The 10,539-nt window shown below is 34.4% G+C and overlaps 1 protein-coding gene across 1 annotated transcript; it reads right to left on the bottom strand.

The window, feature by feature from the left end:
* Nucleotides 1-7,220: 7,220 nt before the first annotated feature.
* On the bottom strand, nt 7,221-9,999 carry LOC129297810 (uncharacterized). The gene is made up of 9 exons (XM_054936159.1): nt 9,587-9,999; nt 9,311-9,497; nt 8,800-8,933; nt 8,517-8,629; nt 8,149-8,395; nt 7,879-8,034; nt 7,689-7,768; nt 7,462-7,511; nt 7,221-7,369 (listed from the first exon to the last, which is right to left on the bottom strand). The coding sequence occupies exons 1-9, from the start codon at nt 9,980-9,982 to the stop codon at nt 7,221-7,223; spliced, it is 1,512 nt and encodes a 503-aa protein (XP_054792134.1). The 5' UTR covers nt 9,983-9,999.
* Between the last annotated feature and the right edge of the window lie 540 nt (nt 10,000-10,539).

Below are 10,539 nucleotides of genomic sequence, written 5' to 3'. Positions count from 1 at the left end.
GCAGTTAGAGATAGGCTTTTGCTGTTCAATTGCATCAAATTCAGCAGATGAGAGATTCTTTAGAGGTCTTAAGTCCCCTATCCAGAAATCATTCTAAAATTTCAGTCTGTGACCATCTCTTGGCGTCCATTTGATATGCATCATGGTATCAACCCATACACTTGCAAGGCTTTTCCAAAGGTAGGATGCATTGTTTCGAGTAATGTGTAGGGGGGCCAAGTCCCTGAGACCATATTCACCTCTTAATACGTGCACCCATAGCAATTCTGGTTCTGCGATAATTTTATAGGCCAACTTAGAGAGGAAGGCTTTATTTTGCCCTTCAAGGTTTATAAGCCCACAACCGTCATGAGATAGAGGCTAACATAGGTCTACCCCTTTGATTAGACTCATACCCTGGTGCCTCTCAGAATAACCCCAAATGAACTTCCTCACAATTTTCTCAATCTCTTTGCGGCATGAGGATGGGAGAAGTGTGCTTTACATTGTGTAAAAGGGAATAGATGTAAGCACTGACTTGGCGAGAGTGATGTGCTCCGCAAGAGAGAGAGAGAGAGAGAGAGAGAGAGAGTTTTACTTTTCCACCTTGCCAGTTTTTGCTGGATTTTATCCAAGATATAATTGTAGGTTCTACTTGAAACTCGCCCAGTAATTAGAGGCACTCCAAGATATCTACCAAGGTTGGAGCACTAGATAAAGCTGTTTTCATGTCATGCGGCAAAAAACTGCTATTTTTTGAGTTTGTAATTCTGATTTTTATTTATTCAAATGCTACTTTAGTATGGATTGAGTGGATTGTCAGAGGTTGTTGATGAAGATTATTATGGACTAATTAGTCTAATAAGGGATGGAATTGAATTGGGTTTGGGCAAGGGAAGTAATGGTCAAGGGAAAAAGAAGAGGTGGAAGGAAGTGGAGATAATGGAGTAGAAGTATTGTCTATTTTTTTGATCTCTTTTTCATATGGGTCTTTGTCTTTATTCCTATGATGTGTTGTGCTTAATTTAGTGTAGTCAAGTCAAGATAACTCTGGTGATGGTATTTTCACTTGACAGCAAAAAAATGGGATGAGAAGTTTTATCCAATAATCAATTTCTTTGCAAGTAGAAATATAGAAAGTAATGTTTATTGTAGGTCACTTTCTTAGAATGGTTAATATGATGGGTTAGTGTGTGCATGGATGTTGCTTATACCTCTCACACATGTTCTTGAAGTAAAAGCAAAGTTTGACTATGTCTTACAAGTAAGTGTAAGCCTTAAAAGACGTGTTTTAAAAGTGAAAAGCTAGGACTGAAACTTAACCATGGGAAGTGAACACATTATAGCTTAGAAAAAATTTGCTTAGCCACCTTCCAATTATAAAAATTAGAGATAAGTAATGCTCTGTTTGGTACGCTAGAATTGAGATGGTGAAAATGAAAATGAATTTGGAATTCAAAATTTTGCATGCTTGGTTAGGTAAAATAGGGTCGAATTGAGCTTCCATGTAGGGGAGCATGGAAGTCCATTTCCATCAATCTTGGACCAACATTACCCTTGGCAGCTGGTAATGGTAAAGACAGAAGAGAGGGCGGCGAGGGCGATGAGGATGCAGCGATGATGACGGTGAGGATGGGGCGAGGGCAACGATAAGGGAGAGGATGCGGCAATGATGTGATGTTGACTCATTCTCTCCACGATCACGACACATCTCCGATTTCTATCTTCTTCGTATTTGTCATCGTCTCCCACCAGTTCATCCTCTCCATCTCAAGACACTGAATCACGTTAAAGGTTGGAAACTTCGATCTCGAGATCGGTGTTTCTCACTGCCATAGCTTCCTCTACCTTCATGGCCACCTGATTCAAACAATCGAACTCTTTCTCCAAACCTTCCAACTTGTCTTGCATCTTTTATTCATCTTCTCAGACCAAGTGACTTCTCTCCCCAAGCGACTTCTTTGATTCCTAATAATGGTGGCTATAGCTTTGATAGCTTGATTGATTCTTAGGTGATAGTAGCTGTAATTCTTGCAGTGGCTTGGATATCGTGTTAGGTTAGGGTTCTTGAGATGAGGGCATATTAGTAATTTCACATTATAAAGACAAATATCAAATAAAAATAATACATGAATTCCATATGGATCCAAACATATTTTATGATTCTATTTCCATGTCCATTTCTATCTCTATATTCATCTCCATCTTCATTTTCATTATACTGAACAGGCCCTAAATGAATCACAAAAGGAGGGCATGTTGATTCAAAAACTCTTGAGATAGTTGCTCTCAGCTATGATTGGTTTGGGGGAAGGGGGAAGAATGCTACGAGGTGTTACTTTAAACACAACATAAGTTCTGGGTTCCATATTCATATGTTCTGAACATCTTTGTTGTTGTTGTTGTTTGTTTTTTTTGTTTTTTTTTAATGATTCTATCTTTGCCAGTTTCATGGTCTTCTTATCTTGGATGTGGGGAAGACAACCCTCACAAACTTTTCATGCGAGAATGTTTTGGGATGCATAGTCGTCTCAAGCCCAATCAAGGAGGATTACTGCGCTTGAAGTTGCATGAAGGGATCAAGGTTGAATCGCTATTGGGCTGCTGGGATTCTGTTTGTTGCTTTTTGAGGATTTTCTTCTACTTTTTCCTGATTTTGTGGTTGTCATCAAATGCAAGCCACTTTGGCTTGAACTTATTATCCAAAGGTTATACTATTGTAATGGTTTGTGGATGGTTTCTGGTTGCTAGTGAAATCACAGCTCCTTCATAGCTGTCAGTGTTTGATTTTAGATTTTTAAAGGTTTCCATATTTATTGACATGACAAAGCAGCACTCTTTTAATCAAGTTGCAGTGCGAAAAACATAATTTGGTAAAGAGTATCCAGATGTGTCTATATAGCTTGGTTCATTTTGACCAAAAAGCAGAGCGTAAATGCGTAATGGTTTCGGCAAATTTTTACTTCGAAGAGTTGGTTTGTAATTAGAAATGCACAGTTGCACAATACACTTTACAAGATCAAAAAATAGTTATATTGGCTAACATGCATTTATGATTTGTATTATAGTTTATATACGTAACTTAGTGTGCAACATATATATAATACAATTTTGACAATTTTTTTAGATTCAAAGTGATTACATGTAGTTTGTTTATATACACTATTAGGGACCGAATACCAGTCAATGAGTTTAAACACCTAATATCATGATCAAATAAATGAACCGCAGGTGAGGGGAGGATGAAGGACAAGAAGTGGATTCACGTAAGTGGATGAGGAAGGACAGAAAATTTGTTTCTTTCGTATCTTGCAGCTGTGTTTCTTTCTCTGATAGTCAAACAAATGTATAGTTTCTCTTCCTATGACTCGTCAATCCATCATGCCTAATTTGTGAAAAATACATTGCCCTATTCATTAACACTGAAAAAAGTTTATTGGCCTCTCTCTCTCTCTCTCTCTATATATATATATATATATATATAAAGTGTATTGGCAATGCATAAATCAAATTCATTTGTATTTTTCTGTTAAAGCATTTAGCTGTCTAGAAAATGCTTTTTAGTTTCTTGGGTACATATACGACATTAAAAGTTTTGAGGAAAAATGATATGGTTGGAAGAGATTTTCTACATGGAAAATTGGCTAATTAACGTGTTCCCTCCTTTTTTTCTGTACTCTTTTTGGAGGAATGATATTTTGTTATCTTAGAGACAAATATTTTGATACAGGACAACTAAATGATAGTTCATGATAAATTTAAATCTCACGGCGTGTTATTTTATGAAGAATAATACTAATTAAAATAGCCTTATAATTGAAATAAAATTCAATTTATAAATTCAATCTAGTTTAAAAACAAAAAAAAATGGCTTAACTATTTAAATATACTTTTAAAAACCTAAATGATATAATCCTGACTAATCTAAGATTCTAAATGATAAATCATATCCTAATGAAATATTTTATCTTTATTTAAATTTAAAACAAGATAAACTAATTTTCATAAAATTAAATATGAATTGGGCAGGGAAACAAACGTGTGATTATGCAAAAGTGGATTTTAGATTAGAGGGGGCACAAATAAAATTTTGTTAGGTGATGTGAGGGGATAATTTTTATAAGATAATTTTGTTCTTATTTGTATTTCTTGGAATAATGTCATGTAGGATGTACATGTAGCATATCCCTCTTTGTTTTGTTTGGCTCGGAAGAAATGAGTAAACATGATTTAAAAATTTAGTCACATGGAGAGCTACCATAAATTTTGGACTAGATTAAATTTTTAAATTCCAATTTTCAACTGCAAATAATTTCAATCAGTCTAATATTTAGAAAAGGCTTTTCACCAAATCTTGCGCATTTTTTGGGGTTATTATATTTTGTTAAACGCTATGCAAGTTTTTTATGATAAGAATATACTAATTAAAAGTTCTTTTAAAAATCAGTGAAAATGTCAGCTTTAAAAACTGTTTTTTGCATTTCTCAAATGCTCAACTTATGGATCGCAACACTATTATTTTTTCATATCATCTAGACAAGCACAAAAGTAAATATAATTCAATAATTTCATAGCTTAATTAATCCAAGTAATTTGTTATGAAATTATTGCTGTCTTATAACAGTCACAGAGCATAGGCTTACTGTGCAACGCATGGAGGAGTACACGCTGGTTATGTGAAATGGCAAAATCAGCCCCAGCCCCGCATCAACACTTCCGTATATCTTTAGATGCATTTCACACAACAAGCATGCACGCGCACATAGTCATGGGCTTCTTTTCTCGTGGGCCTTTATGGTACAGAAAGGCTACAGGCTTGACATTCGGTTTCCATTTACCCCAAAAAAAAAAAAGAATTACTTTCTTCTTGTGATTTGTTCGGTTTCAGTATTTTTCAGAGTCTTAAAAATGAACTGCACTATCTATAACTTAAGAAAGAACAATTTGTTAAGAAATTCATATTGCGTATTGATTTTCAATATGATCGTTGTTTTTCCTAAACAACTTTTTGCCAAAGAAAGGAAAGTGAAGATGCTGCAATTCTTCCATGGACTCTTTTTTTTTGGGAGCAAATCTTCAATGCGCTTATTGCTTTTAATTAATACAAGTATTTTGGGATAGAAGTATCAATGAAATCAAATATGTCAAATATTTATTTTGACATCCTTGTGTTAAATATATAATGAATAAATAAGTTTTTTAATGAATTCTGCTAGGTTGAAGGGGTTTAGTTAAAAAAGGTACAATATTTATATTTTAGCTGTGCTCATTTTACAACTCAACTCAATTCAAGATAGAAAGGCACAACTTAAAAGAAGCTAAATTTTGACCTTGTTTATAAGACATAGGTAGAAGATTAATTTTTATCCTATTCATAAAGTAAAGAGAGAAGATTAATATTAATCCTATCTACAAGGTACTTTACTATTTTGTGTTTATCCTTACCTTTGGGCCCTATTAAAAATAATTATTCTTGTCTTTATTAGGTAATAGAGATAAAAACTTATTGAATTTTAAAATAGAGTTAATGAACTTTAAGATTTTTTTAGTTTCAATGAAACATGCTGGAAGTGACTTGTAAATAAGTTCAGAGGGAGATCATTTTGTTTAGAAAAAATTAATCATTTAATCCCTATAGTTTTGACTCAATTATAACACAATCTTTAAACTTTGACTTGTTGTAACTCAGTCTTTATAGTTTTAACTCAATAGTAATATAATCCCTGAATTTTACCTCTTATAATTCAGTCTCTATAGTTTTAATCATTAAAATATTAATCCTTATATTTAAAAAATGAAACTGTAAAGATTAAAAATATTTTAAACTTTTAATATTTATAAAAATTAAATGGGTTTAGTAATTTTAAATATCATTTATAAAGTATAACATAATTTTAATATTTATAATTTTATTTTTTAATATATAGGGACAAACATTTAAATAATTAAAACTATAAGGATTGAGTTGTAAGAATCAACGTTTAAGAATTGAGTTATAATCAAGTCCAAACTTCAAGAGCTGAGCTATAATGAGTTAAAGTTTAAAAATTAAGTTACAACTGAATCAAAACTATAAAGATTAAATTATTAATTTTTCCTTTTATGTGCCAGAAGAGAAGCTAAATAGATAAATACTCCCTCCACAAATTATAAGATGCTAATCACATATACTAATAAAGTTGTTAAATGTATTTTACAGCTTTTTTTTTAAATAAAAACATAAACTTTTTTAAAATGCTCTTCATTTAATACATCATTTATAAAAGAATATAAAAAAGAGAAAATATAATGGAAATGGTAATATTAAAAAAGTATTATTAATAAAATTTTATTTTTGTTAAAATGTTTTATAATTGGGATGGAGGGAATACGAATTAAAGATGTGTGGAAGACATGAATAATAATGTCAAAAGGCCTCTCATGTTGATTTAGATATTTTTGAAAAACCATTTTTGTTGTGTGTCACTGTCTACGCAATAAAATCGATCATGGTCACTAAATGAACAATGACTAATTTCAAATCAAGTCATTCATTAATCTACTCAACAAACCTCCATCGCACATGCATCAACTTGATCAACTCATAAATTATTCTTTAGATTTTAACGCAACAAATTTATTATAAATTATAAATAAATGAAAAGTTTGGCAATAATCAAGAGTACATTTCCAATTTTCCACGCGGGATCGGATCACGTAGGTGGTGGGACTTGACTCTTACCGGGTGAATTAAATAGGCTTAATGTCTCCAAAAGACACATACATACTAAAGCGCAGGGCAAGGCATTGTTTATTTATTTAATTTAACAATTTCGTCACGATTAAGGATATGTTTAGAATAAGTGGAGTAGGTGCTCGCTGCAAGGGAAGCATAATTGCCTTGTGCCCCCACCCCCCCCCCGGGGGTTTCCGACACTGATAATCACATATAAATGAATTATTGGATGTTGAATGCATTTTCAGGCTCCATTCAGAGCCCTGCATTGGTGGATTCCGCGTGTAACAGGCACAAATCTCGATCACTATTATAGCTGTCATCATGCATTTAATATCTCGCCACTCACTACACCACTACTACACTTCGACGTTCCCTTCATCTCATCTTATTCAATTGAGTTCCCCATACCACTCTTGCTTCCAATCATTTCCTTCGACACTAAACATTCTCATCATCATCTTGTATTACATTGATTATAACATCTCCTTCTTAATTTGCTCATCCGCGTTGGAGTTTTTGTGTGTTACTGATGAACTTGCTTATTTAATGCAACTTTATCGGCTTGGTACTCGGCGATCCAGCCTTTGATTATCCTGATCTCTGCCTTCCTCTGCATCACCAGCCATTCAGGATCACTTGGTTTCGCTTCAAGTATGTCCAGGCAATGAGATCCTGCGATTTTTTCCCAACAAATATCATATCCCGTGCATGTAAAAAAATCACTAAATTAAACTATGCATGGTCGTAAGGGTCAAGGCGTGTACCATTGACCGTTGACACTGCAATGATACTATCGGATATATCCTCCAACACCCTGCAATTTATTCAATATGCGCGCGCGCGCATATAAAAGAAGTCACAGACTTTTTTTTTTTGGCCAAAAAAAGAAGTCACAGACTGAAGGGAACTGATAGCAATTAAAAAGAAGACGGAGGGGTGGAAAAAGAAGAAAAATGATGTCATGACCAAAATTATTTTATTATCGGCGTACCCGCCGGAACTGTACGGATCTCTCAATCCATTGGAGAAGATAATGTTGCTGGCAAATCTATACAGAATCAGTTTCAAGTCCTGGAAATTCGTCGAGGACATGTGAGAAAGCATGGTCTAATAATTAAATGAAAAAGAAAAGATGACGTGATTAATTTAAAGAAAGGTGATTAAAAATAATATGAACGTACAGGACCCCCATAATACGTTGTCACCCAATGAGGCCGTGGACGAACGCCATACAAACTCCTGCATCTATCCACAAAGCTCTTCAGACTGAATGGAGCCGGTGGGAACATTGTATCGTTCCTATCATGACCGATTGGCATCACCATCTCGCTACAGCTCTATTAATTGCATACATGATGCCCAGTTATAATTTCATTAATTCATGACTCAAAACACTTGAAGCATGTAAACAATGGGGCTTAATTATGTTTCGTATTAATTAGACTTTTAACCTGCCAGTTCCATCCGATGTTAGTTTGGGTGTCGTGATTGAACTGATTCGTGTCGTAGCAAGACTCATTTCCGTTATAAGCCACCAGACCTTCAAATATTTGGCCGAGAGTATCTGTTTTCTTCGCTGCTGCATCAATGGCTTCACAGATCACACTAACTGGGTACTCTGGAGGTTCATTATACTGAGCTGCCTCCGTATATGTTAAATCCAAGTAATTCTTCAGCTCAGAACTGTTGTCCAGTTTTCTGAAATAACATATTATGAAAACAAATAGAGAACAGCCTTTTAGTAAGGGAAAGTGAGAAAACATTTGTATATATGCTGGTAAAGGCCATGAATCTATGGCGGAGAAGAAAACTGCTGAACCTGCAAGTTCTAAATGTCTTGGTGAGAATTGAAAGGCCATTAGGCATCTTGGCTACTCTGTCAATTTCAGACCACGATTTACGTATAGTTTGGTAGCAGCTCTCACTAGCTTCCTGGACCACCACCATTCAAAATAGAGTTGAGAATAAACTTAGAAGTTCGAGTTCATGGTCGTTTCCACACATATACCATGGAGTCCAATGTTATTCGATATGACTTGCTAGGTTAGGTCTATATCTTCACAATGATAATTAATTATTAATAAAATAATAATGTAAATTACTTTAAAATCCTTGGTGACAATATAGTAATATCCGGCTTTTGGGGCGAGGCCACTGAAATATGGAATTGGTGCTGATGAAGCCAGGGCACCGAGAGCAATGTGGGGATACTTTAGCCTGAACCATGAGGCAAGCACTGCATGAGAAACAGAAAATTAAGCCTAAGAAGTCGGTTCTTAATGTATTCATTAAGTTACATACATATACATGTAGTTTATGTTTGAAGATCAATATTGATGGCATATATTGTATAGATTTGGATTCAGTAATTGTAATTAATACAAGTATTGAGCGCCTCTAATATTTGACCTGTTGAAATACAAATTAACAATTTATATAAACTCACTCATTTATTAATCTTAAGTAAAGTATGAATTCAGAATTATTGATATGAATTTTAACAGTTCAAATATTAAATGCAATCAGTTGTATTAAATATAGTCATTAAATTCAAATTCTATATTATATGCAATAGTTGATCAAAAAACAAGAAAGTTGTATGCGGTCACGTACTTCCACCATAGGATCCTCCGATAACGATGATGGGAGAACTCTGAGCAGACAAACGTTCCTTTATATGTAAAAGCACCGTAGCATAGTCTGCTAGAGCTTGGGCTGAGTTGAAATAGCCTCTCGTGTTTGCATTTTTCATTGCTTTTTTCATGGACCCGAAGGGTATGGATTTCCCGTAGTATCTATGCTGTGCTCTCAAACCATATAATATATATATGAATCAATGATCACAATAAATTAATTATACTAAACAAGTTATGAGTTGATCTCTCATACCTCAACATAAACAATAAGAGCATTGAATTGAGGGGCGTTTTCTCTGAGGAATCCAACAACATTTATATCGTCGTCCACGGGCTCTTCTGCACCAAGGTATGTAAAAATGGGCGCGCTCGAGTTAGGTCCAGCCCAGTAGTTAGAATTTATCATATACCTTTGTCGAAAAGTGGCGTAGCTGTCTGGTCTGTAGTTGAAGTGATCGAGTGTTTGGGTATAGTAGAATGTCCGGAGGTCCTCGGCCAGTTTCAGGCCAGACGAGATTTGTGGTTTATGTTGTTTATCGATTTTCCTTGAAATTCCTAACCTTGGAATGATGTTGAGAGCATCAACACCGAGGAAGATCAACAGGAAGATCAAAGAAAACCGCTGGAATGAGCACGTAAGGTTAGCCATGGCCCAATTTTGGGAGAATGAATGTCTCTTGGTTGAAGGTAGCCTCTAGCTAAGCGTATGTTTATACACAAGCTACACGATCGTGGAGATACTGTTTGAAGCACTACACGATCGAGGAGATGCTGTTTGGAGCACCACCACGTCCAAGGTCCACGATGATCCATCCGCGTGCTTTTTTGTTTTGTTTTCAAATCAGAATACACGTTTTTGTAACTCATGACACTGCATTGCAGTTTCAGAAAGTGTAAATAGTGGGATAAGATATAATTAAGATTATTTAGATATTTAAAATTATTTTACTAGATATTTAGATTTTTTTTTGAATTCGTTAGGATTTAACTTTATTTTTTTTATCGTTATCTTTGTTATGATTATTTTAGATTTTGTATTTACCTTTAATGAAAAAGGTTATCAAGCTCATTTAGAGTAACTGTTTATTTTATTATAGTTAATTATCTTCTAAAGTTAGCATCGGTTGACATTTGACTTATTTTTTTAATATTTTTATGGCTCTATAGTGAGTAGTTCTATGAACACCTTTTTCTCTCCCCTTTCCC

The sequence above is a fragment of the Prosopis cineraria genome, unplaced genomic scaffold, assembly GCF_029017545.1.
Source record: "Prosopis cineraria cultivar Desert tree isolate PC_DT_omini unplaced genomic scaffold, ASM2901754v1 PC616, whole genome shotgun sequence".
In the NCBI taxonomy this organism is placed as follows: domain Eukaryota; kingdom Viridiplantae; phylum Streptophyta; class Magnoliopsida; order Fabales; family Fabaceae; genus Prosopis; species Prosopis cineraria.
This window is presented reverse-complemented; position numbering and strand designations above follow the sequence as displayed.

Coding starts and splice junctions, on each gene's coding strand:
- LOC129297810 (XM_054936159.1), bottom strand. CDS start 9,982: ATGGCTAACCTTACGTGCTCATTCCAGCGGTTTTCTTTGATCTTCCTG. Junction 8,630..8,799: donor TTGTCACCAAGGATTTTAAA/GTAATTTACATT, acceptor GTGGTGGTCCAG/GAAGCTAGTGAGAGCTGCTA. Junction 7,370..7,461: donor TGCAGTGTCAACGGTCAATG/GTACACGCCTTG, acceptor AAAAAATCGCAG/GATCTCATTGCCTGGACATA.